Source organism: Nuphar pumila, chromosome 13 (genome assembly GCF_984573655.1).
Source record: "Nuphar pumila chromosome 13, dmNupPumi1.hap1.1, whole genome shotgun sequence".
In the NCBI taxonomy this organism is placed as follows: Eukaryota; Viridiplantae; Streptophyta; class Magnoliopsida; order Nymphaeales; family Nymphaeaceae; genus Nuphar; species Nuphar pumila.
The window spans coordinates 75,511,723-75,531,364 of NC_143261.1; the positions used below are offsets into that span (position 1 = coordinate 75,511,723).

The 19,642-nt window shown below is 38.1% G+C and overlaps 1 protein-coding gene and 1 long non-coding RNA gene across 3 annotated transcripts; both read left to right on the plus strand.

Annotated features, from left to right (window-relative positions):
• The first annotated feature begins 1 nt into the window (after position 1).
• Positions 2-15,474, plus strand: LOC149818747 (guanine nucleotide-binding protein subunit beta-2-like). 2 transcript variants are annotated; one of them, XR_016427075.1, is made up of 6 exons: positions 2-353; positions 519-613; positions 2,032-2,450; positions 14,466-14,823; positions 14,923-15,058; positions 15,187-15,474. XR_016427075.1 is itself a non-coding variant. In XM_089984391.1 (6 exons), exons 1-6 carry the CDS (start codon positions 248-250, stop codon positions 15,220-15,222), a joined length of 1,128 nt encoding a protein of 375 aa, XP_089840517.1. In that variant the 5' UTR covers positions 2-247; the 3' UTR covers positions 15,223-15,474. The 2 variants fall into 2 exon arrangements, 1 of the variants encoding a protein (XP_089840517.1); XM_089984391.1 differs by having other exon boundaries at positions 14,945-15,058.
• A 457-nt stretch (positions 15,475-15,931) lies between these two features.
• LOC149818748 (uncharacterized) lies at positions 15,932-16,667 on the plus strand. The gene is made up of 2 exons (XR_016427077.1): positions 15,932-16,235; positions 16,310-16,667. It is a non-coding gene; the product is annotated as an uncharacterized LOC149818748 (long non-coding RNA).
• Positions 16,668-19,642: the final 2,975 nt, after the last annotated feature.

The following is a 19,642-nucleotide window of genomic DNA, read 5'->3' on the forward strand; positions in this document are numbered from 1 at the left end:
AGGGAGGGAGAGAGAGAGAGAGAGAGAGAGAGAGAGAGAGCTGGTTCAATGTTGGTGACTGGGTGATGGAATATTTAGGGCAGAAAAAGAAGCAATTGACTTGGAGGTGGAGGAATCGGTGGCTGTCTCCTCTCTCCTAATAAGAAAAAAAAAAAAATTTGGCCAGAGAGAGAGAGAGAGAAGGTGGGAGAAGAAGAAGAAGAAGAAGAGTTAAGGGAAGGGGAAGAAAGGAGAAGGCAAGAAGAGGATGTCTGTCACGGAGCTGAAGGAGAAACACGCTGCCGCGACTGCTGCGGTCAACAGCCTTCGGGAGCGATTGAAGCAGAAGCGCCTCCTTCTCTTGGACACCGACAGTACGGCACTCCTCTGCTCTAACAGCTGATTGTCCTCTCTGTTCCTTTTTCTTCTTTCCTTTCAAGATAAACTTCTTGAGGTTTCCTGTGCTCTGTTTAGGGACCTGATTTCTGGGACAGTCCCTTATACACACACTCTCTGTTTCTCTGTGTCTCCTTTGGCAGTTGCCGGCTACGCGAAAGCGCAAGGGAAGACGACGATCACGTTTGGTCCTACTGATCTGGTTTGCAGCAGGACTTTGCAAGGTCATACGGGAAAGGCACGCCTCTCTCTCTCATGTTCCATAATATGGCGATTGCTGTTACTTGAACTCGGCATCAGTTCTAATTGGTTCTAAACGTTTTTTGTGGAAACCAATCGATATTAGACATGGATGATTTACTCAGTCCATTACTTTTTCAACAGAAGCAAGCTGGGTTTATTAGATCAACAATGTACGGTAGTGCAATCGAATACATTGACTACACGATCTGCAGATGTTGTGGACCTGGAATTCACATTTTGTTATCACCTTAATGGCAACATCCGGTAGATTCACTAATGTGCACCTATCATACCACGGTTGCTATGTGAAACTTTGCACACATACAACGTAGTTTGCAAAGAGCCAAATGCTGTAAACAGGGAAAGGATATTAAAAGCAAAATGGGACGACGAGACACGCTAAAAAATGTGTGGTCTGATCGTAGTTGTTGTCCGCGGGGAGGCAATAAGAAAATTTTCCTCACTAATAGAGAAGCACAAGACAAATGCAGGCCCTCCTCTGCACCTCTGTTTCTATCCTATTTTCTTCTCGGCCACGTGAACACCTCGGACCTTTATAACCACCCAATGCCCTAAAGAGTAATGGTAACAAACAGCTCCTGATTGGATGCCAATGGATTGATCATCTCCTAATTCTGTTCTAGTACAGGATAATGTTCCCATCTAGTTGCTACCCAATATTGCCAAACCTCAAGTGATCTCAATCCCCAAGTAATGCACCAATATAACTTCTCCTTTGTTTAAGTCCAAAATATCTGTATCTTCATTGAAACCCAGCAAAACTTAAGGCAATCTCTCTCTCTCTCTCTCTCTCTTATTGTTGGTGACTTTACAACCAGCCCATAGTTGGAAAGTAGCCGTAGAATTGGTGGAATACCTTTTAAATCTTAGCAGTTCCCAGTTTCCAGCCATGTGGTTGCATCTTTTCTGTATTGCAGGTGCCTACATATTGAAACTTTACATGTACTTATGCTCATACATGTAGTGAGAAACAGTTATCACATCTTGTGGAACTGAATCAGCATAGTTGATAGTGAAATATGAAGTAACTGTGCTTATTGTGACTTGCAGAATTATTACTCTAACGTTCCACCCCATAGTTCTGTTTTGATTTGATATTTTGGTAACTATGACTGTGGTTTTACTATGTTTGAATCCACCACATATGATTGGCAAAGCAGCATACCTAGTGATGGTGATGGAGGTAGCTAGATTTGCTCTAACTTTAGTCAACTAGGAGTCTAGGGCTATGGCACCCTGCCATCCACAGGCCTGGGTGCCCTATTATCAGTAACTTTGATTATGTTGGACTCTTTCTGTATTAATTTGTTAAGCTTAGGAACTTTTCTAATGGTTGAATTGCCGTCTCTGCAAGAAAATGATGTGAACTTTTCTTTTAACTAAATCCATCAGGTTTATTCACTAGACTGGAGTTTGGAGAAGAACCGCATTGTGAGTGCATCTCAGGATGGAAGATTGATTGTATGGAATGCTCTAACAAGCCAGAAAACACATGCAATCAAGTTACCATGGGTCATGACATGTGCATTTTCTCCTAGTGGTCAGTCAGTTGCATGTGGGGGCTTGGAGAGTGTATGCTCAATATTCAATTTGAGCTCTCAAACTGACAAGGATGGGAATCTACCAACTTCAAGAATACTTAGTGGACACAAAGGTTATGTATCCTCGTGTCAGTATGTGCCAGGTGATGATGCCCATCTAATAACTGGCTCGGGTGATCAGACATGCATTTCATGGGATGTTACTACTGGTCAAAGGGTTTCGGTTTTTGGAGGTGAATTTCCATCAGGTCACACTGCTGATGTATTGAGGTAAGGAACGTTTATGAGGTCCCCAAGAAAATAGCTTTGAGAAAGTTCTTGATGTTAGATTGGTCTGAACTTTCATTACTATAATTATGATATATTTCAGTTGTAAAAATGATCCATGCTTTAGTTCTGTCTTCTTTTCTTTTTGTCTATTTTCTTGTCCATTCTTTAAAGTTTATCATATATTTGGAACTGTCATTTGTGGGTCTTTTTTTAAAAGAGGTGACTTTTTTTTCCTGACAATAAGTGACTTTGGTTGCCCATAAAAAAAATTGTCAGACTTGTTAGAAAATAATACATATATGTATATACTTGAATATATATATATATATATATATATATATACACTCTTCTTAATACAAGAGTATGTATATGTATAAGTATATGTATATAAATACATATTGAAAGTATATATGTATATTCTTGTAATTTTTATTTTCTTATTTCTGTAATTTCTCATTTTATTTATTTTTATTTTTCAGTTTTTGTTCTCTTTCTGTACATAGTCAGTAGCTGACTGTGTACAGTGTACAACAGTCAGCCACTGACTGTGTACACAGCCTGTCAAATAAGAGCCGTTGGGCTGATTCCCAACGGCTCTTTCAAAGTGTAATGCATTATAAATAAGGGCAATGAGCCCATTGTATGTATATATGAATGAAAGGGTTTTATCCCCTCATTGCAATAACACAGTGCATTTGAAGCACTTGTTCTTTCTTGTGGTGTGAAGCTTTTTAATGTTATTTTGTGTTGGCATATGTTTTGAATATCAAGTTATTTGGAAACTTGATTGTGTGTGAGACTTTTCATATGGTATCACCTTTTAGGCATTGAATACGATATTAAAGTTTCTCAATCTCTCTCATTGGGCCCCCTCTTCTTTCTCTATTGTCTCTTTCCTCTCTCGCGTTTTCCTCTCTCTAGTCTCTAAGCTCACGTGTGGATCAGACTCGTGGATCTAGTCATCCACCTCTGCTAAGGGCCCAAGCCCTTTTCGTATCCCTGACGTGCAGCGGAGCATCTCCTTACATGCGAAAACTAACATTGAAGCCCGGTCAACTGTGGTTTTGCTGATCAGCCATCCTCTCAACCTATGTCACATGGGTGCGAGTGTGGGGATGCGGCACTTTCAAAAAACCTGGGTGCGGGGGTGCGGCAAAAAAATAAAATAAATATATATATATATATATAAAGTCCAAAAGTTGGACATAAATGACCCTGGGTGTGTTGACTACACCCAGGGTCAGGTTGACCGCATCGGTGCGGGTGCGACACGGGTGCGGCACCCAGTTGAAGAGTCCCTGTGACATATATAAAATTTAAAGTCCAAAAGTTGGACATAAATGACCCTGGGTGCGGTCAACGCACCCAGGGTCAGGTTGACCACACCGGATGCCGCACCCGCACCCGTCGACGAGGGTGCGGCACCCAGTTGGGCGAGTCCTTATGACATAGCTCTCAACCTTGTCCTATGTATTTATACAATCCCTGAACCTATATCCTACCTTAGGACTTCTCCCTAACTTTCCCTAAAGCTGCCTAAGTCATCTAGCCCAAGGTTGCACTCGAAACAACAGTGCAGTCTCGTTTTGTGGGATGTTTTGTCTTCCTTAATCTTCTGCACATACCCGAACCACACCTGAACGTGTAGACCCCTTTAAGACCTCTGTAGACCTGCTACACAATCCCTGAAACTGATATCAGTCTTCGCTAAGACCTTACCTACGTCCGGGACCCGAAACACCAAAACTACATCCTGCTAATTTGGCAGAACGTGTAGTTTTTAACATTTGAGCGTTTCATCCACCCAACGACCCATTTTAGTCTCCAATATCCTATCCTAACCCTAACACACATCCCTAGGTGTCCAGAAAGACCTTGGTTTAATCCATACCAGATCTTAACTCAAACTCTTTTCTGATTAGCCTCTGGAGTCGTTTTTATGCTACCTGATTTTCATGTTTCCTTAGGTCTTTTACCAGAACCACCTAAACCCGACACCATAGCTACCCTTAGGCCTCTACCCCATCATGTCTAGCGAGAATCAGTACCCCTAACGCGTCCATCCTAGCCTCGGAGGTCTAAGAACCACATGCACAATCCTCTCGCTTCGGTCGAGCTCATACTAGAGTACCTATCTATTGCTAGTATGCGGCTCCCATCTCATCTAAGCTCTTAATTGATTCAACCGAATTTTGAGGAAGGTTCAACATTGGGCTACTCAGACGTGATCAACCCTGCATTGGTGGGTTGCCTCGAAAAGCGTGCTTATTCTCTTTCACGGTGGTGATTAGTTTTTCTCTTCTAATTCACTATGGGTGAAATTTTCCTACACAATACAAGCAACTCCAACTTTATTCCGCCATTCAAACTTGAAGGAAGCAACTGTAACATTTGGGCGGGACACTTGGAGACATTTATCAAGGGTCAAGGTTTGTGGGGATTCGTAAGAGGTACTATTCTTGAACCTACTCCCAAAATTATATTAGGTGAAAATGGGATTGAGACTAGTCTTGACGAAAGAAACAAAACCATGAAAGAATATTACAAGAAATTGGATGAATGAGAAATGAAAAACGCAAAAATTCTTTCATTGATGCTAAGTGGAGTTGAGACAAAAATTGCCTGAAACCTATTAAGCTACAAAAAGGCAAATGAAGCATGAGAATATCTTAGAGGTATGTTTACCGAAAAAGATATGGCCCACAAGTATTATCTCCAAGAAAAAGTTAGAAATATCAAACAAGGAGATAAAAATGTAAGAGATTGCTTTATGGATTTATCTTTCATATGAACCCAACTTGCCCAATTTAAACCCAAATGGGAAGGTAAGTGTATAGAAATGCGAAGAGTTCAAGTTGAAGAAGATAGATTCTTCGCTTTTCTCTATGGTTGGAGACCCGAGTTTGAACAAACAAGGGTCTCCTTGCTATCATCTTCGTCTCCTCCTCCTATTCATGAGGTTCTCACTAAACTTAGTGGAGAAAAAACTAGACTAAATATGAGTAAAAATGTTAGTGTGCTTGTTACTTCTAGCAATGGCCAAAAAGAGGATTGCACACTTGCCGCATCAAAACCAGGGCATCATATAAAGTTATATAAACCTTCTCATTTTAGCAAGAATAGAGGAGAATAAAAAATCATTTGCCATAACTGTAATAAACCTGGTCATATTAGGCCTCAATGTCTTAGATACTAATATGGGCCTCAAGAAAAACGTGTTGCCGCTGCACCATCAAAACAAGATGAGGATACTCTGAATTTCAAAGACCTCACCAAATCATTATCTCAACTAACGGAAGCATTGCAACCATTACTCAAAGGATCTACTTCAGGAGCAACCATTGCATCCTCTTCTACTCCTGGATCGCCAGTCCAAGAAATTGATTGGGAAATGTTCTAGGCAATGAAATCTCTATTATATGGATTTCCTTTGTATTCCAAAGGAATCATTTTGTAACACTGCCCAAATAAAAGATATACGGACTTGGCATCATATACTTGGGCATCCAAATATAAGAAAATTAAATTTTGTACCGATTACCAAGAATCTTTGTAAAGATAATTTTGAATGTAAAGAATGTTTACTCGGTAAAATGGCAACCTTGCCTTATGGTCAAAAAACTTTTTATTCTTCAATGCCTTTTGAATTAGTTCATTCGGATGTGTGGGGTCCTGCTCCTATTGCTTCTAAAGGATGATTCTTCTACTACGTTGTGTTTATTGATGACTTCACTAGATATTGTTGGATTTACTTTCTTAAGTTTAAATCAGATGTATTTGCAACCTTCAAAACATTCCATAACATGATTAAAAATCAATTTGAAAGTAAGATCAAAATTCTCATAACTGACTCTGGAGGAGAATATTTGTCAAATGAGTTTAAACAATTTTTAGAAAACAAAGAAATTTACATAAAAAATCATGTCTTAAAACCCCACAACAAAACAGAATTTCAGAAAGAAAACACAAACATATTATGGAAACTACAAGAACCGTTCTTATTGCTAGAAATGTTCCTAAAAATCTTTGGGTTGAAGCTGCATTAACCGCAGTATATCTCATATGCAATTCCTTTTGAAAAATTATTCAAATATCAACCTGACTATCAAAGACTGAGAATCTTTGGTTGTAAATGTTATGTTTTAAATGATAAAGGAGATAAATTATCCTCTAAGGCTATCCCCTGTGCGTTCATTGGTTACTCTGAAACACAAAAATGATTTAAATACTACGATATTAAAAATGATAAACTTCTTGTCTCAAGAAATATTAATTTTGTTGAAAATGAAAGTGGATTTGAAGGAAACACGTCACAAGACATAAATTCGGATTATTCTTTCTTGTTTAAACTGTTGTCTAATGATGAAAATAGTTATGTAGAATCTCTTGTTGAAGATAGAACAACAGTTGAACCAATAGTATACACTAGAAGAAATCAAAATGCAACCAATGAAAGTGTAAATCAAAGTAACAATGAAGCATTAGAAATTCTTTCAGAACAAACCACCATTCGTAGATTTGAACGAACCTCAAGAATTCCAAATAAATTTGTGTCTTATGACTCATTCTCTCCTAGACATAAAGCATGTCTTATATCTATTCATTCATATTTTGAGCCTTCATGTTACAATGAAGAAAAAAATTTACCCGAATAGATAAAAGCTATGCATATAGAATTAGATGCTCTTAAAGAAGCTAACACTTGGAAAATTCTAAATTTACCCATTGGAAAGAAGACCATAGGATGTAGATGGGTTTTTAAAGTAAAAATCAAAAGTGATGGATCATTGGAAAGGCATAAAACTAGGCTAGTTGCCAAAGGATATTCTCAAGAATATGGAGTGGATTACGAAGAAACTTTTGCTCCTGTTGCCAGGATGACCACTGTTCGAATGCTTGTAGCTATTTCAGCTATTAAAACTTAGAATATATTTTAAATGGATGTTAAAAATGCCTTTTTGAATGAGAATCTTAATGAGGAAGTATACATGGATGTTCCACCTGGATTGATAATTCCTTCAGGTAAAGTACTTAAATTAAAAAAAACACTGTATGATCTCAAACAAACACCTAAAGCTTGGTTTGATACTTTTAACAATGTTATTGCAAGATATGATTTTAAACGATGCTACACTAATACAACTTTATTTATCAAGAATTCTTCTACAGGTATTATAATTTTACTTTTATATGTTGATGATATGTTGATTACAAGAGTGATAAAGAAGGAATCAAGAAAGTAAAACAGTTTAAATTTTTTTTTTTTGAAATAACAGAACTTGGGTTCCTAACATACTTCCTTGGTATAGAAGTATCCTACTCTAACAGAGGGTACATATTGTCACAAACAAAGTTTGCTTCAGATATTATTGACAGGTCAGGACTATCAGATGATAAAATTGTTACACCCCAGAGACTTTTGGAATGAAAATGCGAGCCGATGATGGAGTTCCTTTAGACAATTCAACTCTCTTCAGACAACTCGTAGGATCTCTTATGTATTTGAGTATTATAAGACCAAACATAACTCATGTTGTACATATAGCCAGTCAATTTCAACACGCTCCAACATCAGCTCATATGAGTGCAGTGATGAGAATTATCAAATACATTAGAAGCACAATACATAAGAGAGTTTTTTTATCTTCTTCTTCCTCCTTAGATCTTATTGCATAGTTTGATGCTGATTGGGGAGGGGATCCAAATAATAGACACTCAACCACTGATTTTTGTGTGTTTCTAGGTGAATCTTTGATTTCATGGAGGTGCAAGAAACAACAAAAAGTGTGACTATCATCTACATAAGCTGAATATAGAGTAATGACAACTACTACCATGAAAATCGTGTGGCTCCAACAACTAATTTCAGATATGGGAATTCATCTTCAGAATCTTACAAGATTATGTTGTGACAACAAGAACTTCATATACATTGCTTGAAATCATACGTTTCATGAAAGAACCAAGCATATAGAGATGGATTGTCATTTTGTTTGTGAAGAATATTTAAAGAAGACTATTGATCTTCCCTACGTGACATCAAAATATCAACTTGCGAATTTTTTCACCAAGGCACTGTGCTCACCAAGATTCAACTTTTTACTTGACAAACTTTCGGTGATGTCACCATAAGTTTGAGGGAGACTGTTAGAAAATAATACATATATGTATATACTTGAATATATATATGTGTATATATATATATATATATATATATATATATATATATATATACTCTCCTTAATACAAGAGTATGTATATGTATAAGTATATGCATATAAATACATATTTAAAGTATATACGTATATTCTTGTAATTTTTATTTTCTTATTTCTGTAATTTCTCATTTTATTTATTTTTCTTTTTCAGTTTTTGTTCTCTTTCTGTACATAGTCAGTAGCTGACTGTGTACAGTGTACAACAGTCAGCCACTGACTGTGTACACAGTCTGTCAAATAAGAGCCGTTGGGCTGATTCCCAACAGCTCTAATTAGATCTGTTGGGAATAGCCCAACGGCTTTTTCAAAGTGTAATGCATTATAAATAAGGGCAATGAGCCCATTGTATGTATATATGAATGAAAGGGTTTTATCCCCTCATTGCAATAACACAGTGCATTTGAAGCACTTGTTCTTTCTTGTGGTGTGAAGTTTTTTAATGCTATTTTGTGTTGGCATATGTTTTGAATATCAAGTTATTTGGAAACTTGATTGTGTGTGAGACTTTTCACAAGACTTAGTGCTTTGAGGCTCATTGGTTGTCAAGCATTGGTTACAATGGTGGAGCCAAATTTTCTTAGTGTTAAGGAATGTTAAAGAAATGTATTATATATGTTTTACTATTTGTGTACCTAGAGTTAATTTTTTTCATACTCATGTCTAGAGGTAATATGTTCTTTACTATTTGTTTTACTTAGAGGTAAATTTTCATACTCATGTCTCACCTATGAGGGTTTAATCCAGATATGAACCTTTTTGTGCTCAAATTGTTGTACAGTTGGGTGCTTTAGGGCATAGTCCTCATCCAATAAGCATTGGTTTGATAAACAAGCACTTGGTCTTTTCTACTCAAAAGGGATTTGACCCAAACTGGATTGGGAATTGCCTTTAAAGTTAGACATTAGGCTAGTCTTATGCTGTTTACTCTGGCCCAAGATGAGTCAAGGTAGAAAACTTGATAGTAAGCCTGGTTGAACCTCTTGCAAACCTAAGCCTGTAGCTTATTTAGCTAAGCTTGGGACCTTGGGTGCACTCTTTGGCTTGATCGAACACGACACAACATATACTGTAGCTGTGTGGCATCACAGCCTTAATGGGCTTGCAACATATCCTTGTATGGCTATACCTAGTATTTTCCATATTTCCATAATCTGTCTACATGGGCTGTTTCCACCTTGATCAAGGTTGCCAAAGAGTGAAGTGGAATCGAGAATATTTTGTGGGAAGTGGATGTGAGAAATGGGGCTTTATATGTATATGTACATATAAAATAGGAAGTTTGAAGTTAATAAAATGCGTTTAAGAAGTGAATTCAGTTTTTTTTTTATTTCACAATGTTTTAAAATTATAGAGAATATGCTGCCGTTTAAGATTTATTCTTCAATCTAGTTAAAATAGGTCAATTATAGTATTTTTACTATAGGAATCAGAATTCATTAATTATGTAAATGTATTGTTTGTCAAAGAAAATTCAATTCCCATGTTGAAAATCTGATGCTCTAGGATAGGAACCATACTTCCCAAGATAAGGGAATTGAGTTTCAGAAGCATCTAGTTTCCTACTTCTGAAGCGGCTGTTCAAGAAGCAAGTTTCTCAAAATAAATAGAAGCTTCTGGTAACCATGGGTAAAGTTCCCTTAATGGTTGCCTATTAGTTTTCTGATTTCCTCAGATCCCTTGTGGTTCGTCACCTTTGCTATTGATGTGCTCCTTTTGTTTAAGGTTAGTAGTGTTAGATTTGGTATCCATCAATGTCACAAAGTAGTCACAAGGAGAAGTAAGAGGAGACGGTGCTTTAGGGTGCTGTTTCTCTGTCTAACGAGCCCAATAGGGGAGACGGTGGAGTGCTTCTCATTATAAAAGAAATAAAACATACAAACCAACTTTACAATTCTGCCCATACTTTACATGTTACAATGAACCAGCTTTAAGGCCAATATGGAAAAGGAATAAGGAAATAGAGAATAACGTCAGATTATGGACAATATAGACATGTTGGATCTGGACCCAATACTCAGATCCAACCAGTGTTACCTCTTTTTATCCATGAGATGATGTATTCAACCAATGCCTGATCCCTTTTCATCCAGAAAATAGAATCTGGATTTCTAATATGAATAGAAGAAACTACAACCCCTTTGTCATCCTTTTCCTCCTTGATAACATACTCTGGTGGAGGGATGATGGATCCATCAAGATGGTAAGAAAGATCTTGACTCCTAATAAAAGGAGTTATTTGCCTCTTTCAAGTAAGAAAATTCAAGTTGTTCAATTTTTCAGGAACTAATTGGGGCAAAAAGGTAGAAGATAGAGTTGGTTAGGGATTTGGATCCATAAATAAGAAAGACAATAAGAATAATAAATAGAATAAATAAACAGGAGTGTATAACCAATCACGTTGGTATCAAAATTGGAAGACTCAAATTTTCCTTTTTTTTCCGACCTTTTTTTTTGTTGGTCTTACACAACAGACAAGCAAGAAACAAAGTCTGATCAGAAACTTAAAGTTTCTGATATATAACAGATATCACGGTACATAGGCAAAATAAGTGACATGATGGTGAATGAATCCAAACAAAATTTCTGTAAACTGAATATGAAAGAGAAAACAGCAACAAAATTCAAGCAGATGCGTGAGATAGATTTTCAGAATCACGCAGACCAGATAGGCAAAAGGAAATATGATGTCAAGATAAGGGAAATAAGAGAAAAGAAATTTAAATTGACATCAAATAAGATTTCTGCAGAAAATGGGTATTCAGAAAATAGGTATATAGGTATTCACGTTGGGAGAAAGATTTCCCTTTTGAAAATAGCCAATATAGAACCAGGAAAGATTGGGAACACTGAAAAGCAATTCAATCTAATTAAAGGCTCAAAGAAGAGTGAAAATGAGGAGAAAATGAAGAAAGAAGAAGAGAGAAAAATAAACAAATAAGGAATCTTGAAAAGAGGCAAATAAGAGGAAAAAACTCAAGATCTTTTAGTGCTTACCTTGATAGATGTGATCAGTCAACCTCTCGCTCTGATACCATGTTAGATTTGGTATCCATCAACGTCCCAAAGTAGTCACAAGGAGAAGAAAGAGACAACGGTTAGGGTGATGTTTCTCTGTCTAACTCTCCCAATAGGGGAGATCGTGGAGTGCTTCTCATTATAAAGGAAATAAAACATACAAGGCAACTTTACAATTCTTCCCATACTTTACATGTTACAATGAACCAGCTATAAGGGCAATATGGTAAAGAAATAAGGAAATAGTGAATAACATCAGATTATGGACAATATAGACATTGAATCTGGATCCAATACCCAGATCCAACCAGTATTATCTCTCAGTAAGTAGCATAGGCCTAGTAAGATTTGCTAAGGCAATTGTTATGCAACATTCAACTGTTGCTGATTTCCAATGAAATTGAATGCTCCTGTTTTGCCCTTGCAATTTAGTTTTTGTGTTTGTATATCTTCTTCTTGCTTTCTTGTGTTTTCTTTATGTTGCTTCTTTTGTGTGTGCAATGCTGCAATGTGCTTATAGCATGAGCACAACCCATAACTAGTCCTGCTAAAGGCTTTGTTTGGGTGATGGGTGGTCTATACCTAGCTGTCACATGGTTGTTACATTGTTCTTTACCATCTCCATGGACTAGTGTTTAAAATCAAATTAACTGCTAAGTAGAATTTTCATAAGGTGAGAATACATTACTGCACATGTGCCACATCACCTAAGTTTCCACGAAAGTTGTCTGAGAATGATCATACGTTTTGGTCTTTCCACTGTTGGAAACTAGCATCCTTACTCCCAAATCTAGATGTTATTTGGGGATGGTCCTCTGATGGTTTTGTTGAGAATCGTGCCTAGTGACGGTTCTGCAAATTGTCATCGACCAGGGGTATTCTAGCCATTCTACAGCTGGACATCATATTAGTGGCAGCGTTTGTAATTTTATGCAATTCTCTCTCTCTCTCTATTTGCTATAATATGTTGTAGCATTGTTTCTGTAATATTTCTATTGTTTTGAGTTGTTTGTCACCTTCACTATTGGGGATGTTAATAAGCTTGCCTACCATTAATAATACTTCAGGTATGGGTGTGCGTAAGGGATTTGACATGAGCATGAAAAGTAGAGATGGGAAATTCTAAAAGAATGGTACCAGGATACGTGGCACCCATCACACACTTTAAACATCTCTCTCTCTCTCTCTCGATATATATATATATATATATATATATATATATATATAGTCACAGGGGCAATTTTTCTCTAACTTTTGCCTTTTGTGAGGCCCCAACCTTCTATTTATAGAGTGGAGGCCTGAAATCCAATCCTAAGCTAACTTGTCACTAAATAAAAAATCCTACAAAGAATAAGAAACTTAATATGAGAGAGGCTTCTAGAGGCCAATCTCTATCAGGACTCCTACATTAATTAAAACTCCTAACAATTAAGACGAGCTAATTAATAAATAATTAATTTCAAGAAAGATCCAAGAAGCTTTTGGAAGTAGAGGTCGTCCCATGCTGGTCTCTTGGTTTAAGCTCCCTATGTGGGCCCTGCCGGGTGGCCTTCCTCTGTTTTGATGTAGACATATGTCAGGCTCTCCTTTCTTTTGGTATGGGCATATGTCCGTTTACTTTTCCACATGTGAGGAGGATACATCAGCTGCCATAGGTCTCACCTAAGCTTGAACGACCATCACTGCCTGCAGGAAAAGGCTTGTGGATCCTAGAGCTTGAACCATCTTCTGAAATTTGGACCGCATTCCCAAGTCTTTCTGCACAGCCATCATGTTGTAACCATGGTCTCAATCCAGCTCTGAGCCTGCCCATCTCTGGCCTCTGCATGATCCTTGCTTGTGCTGCGCACCGAGTGCTTGCAGTCACCCCACTACTGGACATTCGCCCCAGCCTATGCATGTGCTTTGCTTGTGTTTTACGGCCGAACCTCTTGCCTTGGCCTGTGCATGCCTGTAGATTGCAATGCACGGCTATCCTTTTGCCTTGGCATATTCATGCATGTTTCTTGCAATGCATGGTCAAGTTTCATCATGGTGTCTGGAGCCACTCCATTGCAGGCCACCTGGGTCTCTTAGACATTTACTGAATTGAACTCACATCCCCGCCCTATGCTGTGCAGCTCAGCAACCCGAAGGGATTGCAACAGCTGCCATCAGCTGCAATGTTCTGCACCACCGCAGGTGCTCGGCACGCCAACTCCAACAAGACTGCAGCAGCTATGAGCTATCCCACTGCTGCCACGCTGCATGCCTCGCCAGATGCGCAAGTGTATATATATATATATATATATATATATATATATATATATATATATATATATATATATATATATATATATATATATATATATATATATATATATATATATATATATATATATATATATATATATAAGAAGGTAACAAAATCACATGCAAGAATGCACAATTATGCTACATATTACAAAATCCTGTACAATGACCGAGTCATAAAATGAATAAAATACCATGCTGAAATTAATGTAAAATGCCACCATGTTATTTCAAATTCACAAAGGTGAAAAATTTGGTGAACTAATTAGCATTCATAAAGGCCAGAGGCATCTCTCTCTCTCTCTCAGCACATAGATGCATTTCATGTAGTGTTGAATCTCTTGCCGTTTCATGCCAATTGTTAAAGTTCTGTACGTATGCCTGCTTGTGTTCCTTGTTTCTAGTTACTGAAACATCATCAACTCAGTCTCCTACTACTTATAGATGTATTCCTGTCAAGGGGTAGGTTTGAGTTTTTGTATTTTTTCAGTGTATCCATCAACGGATCAAACACAAAGATGTTTGTCTCTGGTTCTTGTGATGCAACTGCTCGGCTTTGGGATACACGCATTGCAAGCCGTGCAGTCCGAACATTTCATGGCCATGAGGGAGATGTTAACACTGTCAAGTTTTTCCCAGATGGGCATAGATTTGGAACTGGTTCAGATGATGGTACATGCAGGCTGTTTGATATGAGGACAGGGCACCAGCTTCAAGTCTACCACCAGCAACATGGTGAAAGTGAGGTTCCAACTGTTACCTCTATTGCGTTCTCTATATCAGGCAGACTTTTATTTGCTGGATACTCGAATGGTGATTGTTATGTGTGGGATACTATTGTCGGCAAGGTATGTGCTACGTCAATTCTGCTTCAATGTTTCTGTCTGCATGCCTGCAATCAGTTCTTAAGCATTTTAGTCTTAACTTTATGCTTGCAATCCATATAGATATTTTTTGGGTTGTCTCCAGGTTGCGTTGAACCTAGGGACATTGAACGATTCGCATGAGATCCGAATAAGCTGTTTAGGTCTGTCAGCTGATGGGAGTGCGTTGTGTACTGGCAGCTGGGATCGAAATTTGAAGGTTAGTTTGTCATACAATTGCATGGACATATACTAAATATTATACTTTTGGTATTAATCTTATGATGACAGCAACTTTCCTGCCCTACATTTTGCTACATAATTTTCTATTGTTGGCAACGGTTGCAGATTTGGGCTTTTGGGGGACAGAGAAGAGTGATCTGATCTTATGGCCGAAGCAGCCTTGGTGCCATGAGATGTCTTACGGTGGTCTATGGGGTCTGTGTAAATCTCTGGCTCATAGCTCTTTTCTTTGGGTTTTGCAATAATCTTGTATGAGTGTGACATTGTTAGTAAATTTTAGTTCTTGTCCATGTGTGCCACATTTGTTTTTGTTGTTTTTAAATTTCTCTCTCTTGGACACAACCCATGAACTAAATTCTTTTTGGAGCAACTGATTAGCCGCCGGGCCAACCATTGTGCGCATTGTGCATACATTAGGATTAGGATATGGATCACACAAATTTATGTACTCACTTGGCAGCTTGCTCCTACAACTCGACTTCACTCTTGGGCCTCAGTTGCTAAAAAGACTGCCTAGCTCCCTTTGCAATCCAACCACCAGTGGAAGGCAGGGAGTAAGGGTCCGTTTGATTTGTGGATGCACGTGGACAGGAGTTCTGTACTGGATAGTACAGGACATGATGCAATGTCCCGCCCTGTCCACGGGGATCAGTGGCAGGTGATGTTTTTGCGTTCACAGGATGTACCATTCTTGTTTCCGCGTGTCCTGCATTTGTGTGGGCATGCGGACGCCCACGGGCGTCATATCAAATCAAACGAAGGAAGTTTCGACTGCCTGATCTAGTTTTTTTTTCCTACAACGGGCTTCCTTATTCTTCCTTATTTATGTTAAAAATCTGTGCATTTGCAGCCGTGAAAAGGTCAGATTTGTCTCTGCATTTAGGAAAAAATGCAATGTTTTGAAACATCGTTCTTAGAGCACATTGTAGAGAAATGATGCATCTGACAAGATAACAATGTCGGAAACATCAGGCCAGCATTTTAAGGAAAATGCAATTAGAATTGCAAACTTGCCAAGATGACAGCACGAGTTCATGCGATATGGGAGCTTGATGTTTGTCTCTGCAATTTTTGGATTTGAGCCCTACATGCTGCCAACAATGTTACGTGTACCTTTTTGCTTTCATATGGCATGAACTCGTCCTGTCAACTCAGTAAGTTTGGTGTTCTAATTGCTCTTGAATTGTATCTTTTCCTACAATGCTAGCCTGATGTTTCGGAACGGTAGGTGGTGGGAAAGTTGGTTGCTGTTGAGCTGGTGGGGGTGTTGGTGTTGTGGCTTTGGTCGAGATTCTTGAGAAGGTTGGAGTTTGGGACGGTGAAGGTAGTTGGAGCCTGAATGGTGCAGGTGGTGCTGTTGATGGTTGGCCAAATAGATGACTGGTGTTGATGTGCAGAGAAAGAGGTATACTTCACAATTTATTACTTACTAACCATGGTTAAAGGAAGAACAGCAACAATAGGTATGAATTTCGATTACAAAAAAAAATTCATACATAACCTAAGAAAAATGACTGTATTGTTCTTAAAAAATGACACGGTTCCTGAAATTCTCCACAATTTATGAATTTGCCCCATATCTACAATTGTGGATACTTTGGCTTTTTAGGATATTTTTACCCTTTGCACAAGTGAATCTCCTTAGGTTCACTTGATATATCTCGGTACATTGTTTGGATCTCGCAATCGCTCATTAAAAAGTAGAAGTAGATTTGCATAGGGGTGTCAATGGGTCGGGTTTGGTTTGGACCCATGTAGAACCAGATTTTGAGTATGATATCGGGTCTAGACTTAGGTCTAATTGGGTTTACTATAAGATAAACCATACCCGGACCCAATATGAACTACATGAACCAGACTTGGACCATATCCCATGCTCACACCCGATAGGAACTACATGAACCAGACCTGGACCATATTTGGTAAAATATTATTATTTTTTATCATTTTTACATTGAAAATTTGTGTGTCTTAATCAAAACTTGGGTCAGGCCCGGGTTTGATATAAAATTTCACAAACTATACCTGGATCTATGTATTAATCAGACCTTCAGGTTCAGACCCGGGTTTGAATCATGTCTTCTTATTTATCACCATACCCGGACCCTATAGGGTTTGGTCTAGGTTGGGTCTGGGTAAACCCGACTCATTGACACCCTTAGATTGGCACGATAATTTTGTGGACCTCACAAATTTTGCATAACCAAATTTGCGAACCTAGTTGTTTTCATCCCAATAAAGGAGATTCACACATCAAACATGTGCATTTTCTCATCTTTGCAACCTCATGCAAATCTCTTATAACTGAAAACCTGCTAACCATCACAAATATCGTACGACATTTGTGAGCTACCATGTGAATCTCCTTTAAGTAACTAATCATCATAGAGGTCCATAAATATGTGGTAACATTCGTATATATGTGTTGCGAATGTTAATGGCATTCACACTATGATATGATTGTCACAAATATGGCACTACCTTCGCAAATGATGTACGCTGTTCTCGTAGAATTCCTGTGAATCTTTCTGAACAAAATTCTCTTCAACGAAAGGATTTTCACAAATATTTGCTAACTTACGCAAATTTTTGTTCAGAGATTGATCAAAGTGCGAAGGTCAAGGACATTCGCAAACATTAATTTGTGAATGTCGCCACACATTTGTTGCCTTCTTGAGGATCAATTACTTAAAGTAGATTTGCACGATAGCTCGTGAATGTTGCCTATATATGCGAATTTATAACGACATTTGCAAACCTCCTTGCACATCATTTACTTAAGATTTGCATGGTAGCTCATGAATGTTGTACTATATATGCGAAGGCAGTACATTATTTGTGAAGATCGAGTGCAAAGTTCTAGGACATTTGCATATAGTAATATGTGAATGTCCTCACACATTTGCAGACCTCCTTCGGGATCATTTACTTGAACGAGATTTGCATTGTAGCTCATGAATGTCGTTTATCTATGTGAATGTAGTACTTTATTTGCGTAGATCGATCATGTGTGATGGTTGAGGACATTCGCAAACATTAATATGTAAATGTCTTTACACAATTGCGAACCTCCTTGAGGATCAATTACTTGACGAAGATTCACAGGGTAGCTCACGAATATCGTATTATATATGTAAAAGTAGTATAGTATTTGCAAAGGTACATAGATTTCAGTTACAAATGATTCACAGATTTAGTTATGCAAACTTTGTGAGGTCCATGAAAACATCTTGTGAAAGTACTTTTAAGTGAGACATTGTGAGATCAGTACCTATATATCGCACAAACCTCAATTTGTTTGCACGTACAAAGGGTAAGGTCCTATAAAAGTGAGGCAGTTGTGATTTTGAGCACGGGGAAAATTTTGGAAATTATGAGGTATTTCGGGAATCATGTCATTTTTTTCATACAATACAATCATTTTTCATATATAAATCACATCATTGTGTTAGATATGGGGTAATAGATTAAAGCAACACAGTGGCCAATGTTTGTGCCCAAAAGGGACATGAGACTGGGAATCAACAAAAGATTAGGGGAATGTTTGGTGAGAAAGTAGAAGCTTGAGAAAGTAGAAGTTAAAGAGAGTAGAAGCTTAGTCAAGGTCAACCTTGTTATTTTATTTTCACAAGTTGCAAGGCAAAAAGGAGGCTAAAACAATATCAGTTGCCAACCAGAATCGCACTAGCCTTGAGAAAGTATGGTGATTGTGATTTACAATCACAGGAACCAAAAATCATAAGGCATTGCAAACATGCTCTAGATCTCACATAAGGATTTTTTTCTCTTTCTTCTCGTTTGTATTTTTTCTTATCTTAGTGAGTTTATCCTTTTTCATACACGTGTTGTTTCTCCATGTGGCAGCAGTTACCCTTGCAGAAATAAGCCATTGGAAAACTCTAGCTCGCTCATTGATAGAGGATACGAACAGTGGTAGAGCCAAAAATCCAAATTAGGGTGTGCACAAGTGTGTGACTGTCTCTGTGTCTGAGAGAGAGAGACAGGTGTGGGTTGAAGGGGGGGCACAACATTTGGGTGCCCACCCTGACCGATCTCCTTATTAGGGATTTCCAGGTCAAGGTGGGCACTTGCCCACCCTGGCTCATATGTAGCTCCGCCCGAGCATACATGCAAATCCTTGAACTAAAATTTATTGTGCTAAGAACTGTTTTCAAGAAATGAAGAGCAAGTTTAAAATCAATTGTTCATTCGTAGAGGTGGCTAGCCTCCGCTAACTGCAGTCTCTTGGATGAAGCCTGAGGGATAATGGCCATAATATTGAAGCTAACAATTTCCTAGTTGGTTATGTGGGCTAAATTATGATTAGGAATGCACATGAGTTGAGTTTAAGTTGAGGTTGGGCTGGCGCAACTCCACTTACTGAAAAAAATTGCTATTCAAGCTTGGCTTGAGCTCCGACCGAGCTTGAACAACCCTTGTTCGAGATTGGCTCAAGTTGAGATCAAGCTTGGCTTGACTCGGCTTTAGCTGAATGCATTTAAGTAATGACGATTTCTAAATAGAAAATGAATGTTCTTTATGACAAAAATGATGTGTTTTC

What these genes read in the sequence shown, in the direction of transcription:
- LOC149818747 (XM_089984391.1), top strand. Translation starts at nt 248, where the DNA reads ATGTCTGTCACGGAGCTGAAGGAGAAACACGCTGCCGCGACTGCTGCG. An exon ending in CCTTCTCTTGGACACCGACA is followed by an intron (nt 354 to 518) that starts GTACGGCACTCC and finishes CTCCTTTGGCAG; the next exon opens with TTGCCGGCTACGCGAAAGCG. An exon ending in TGCAAGGTCATACGGGAAAG is followed by an intron (nt 614 to 2,031) that starts GCACGCCTCTCT and finishes TAAATCCATCAG; the next exon opens with GTTTATTCACTAGACTGGAG.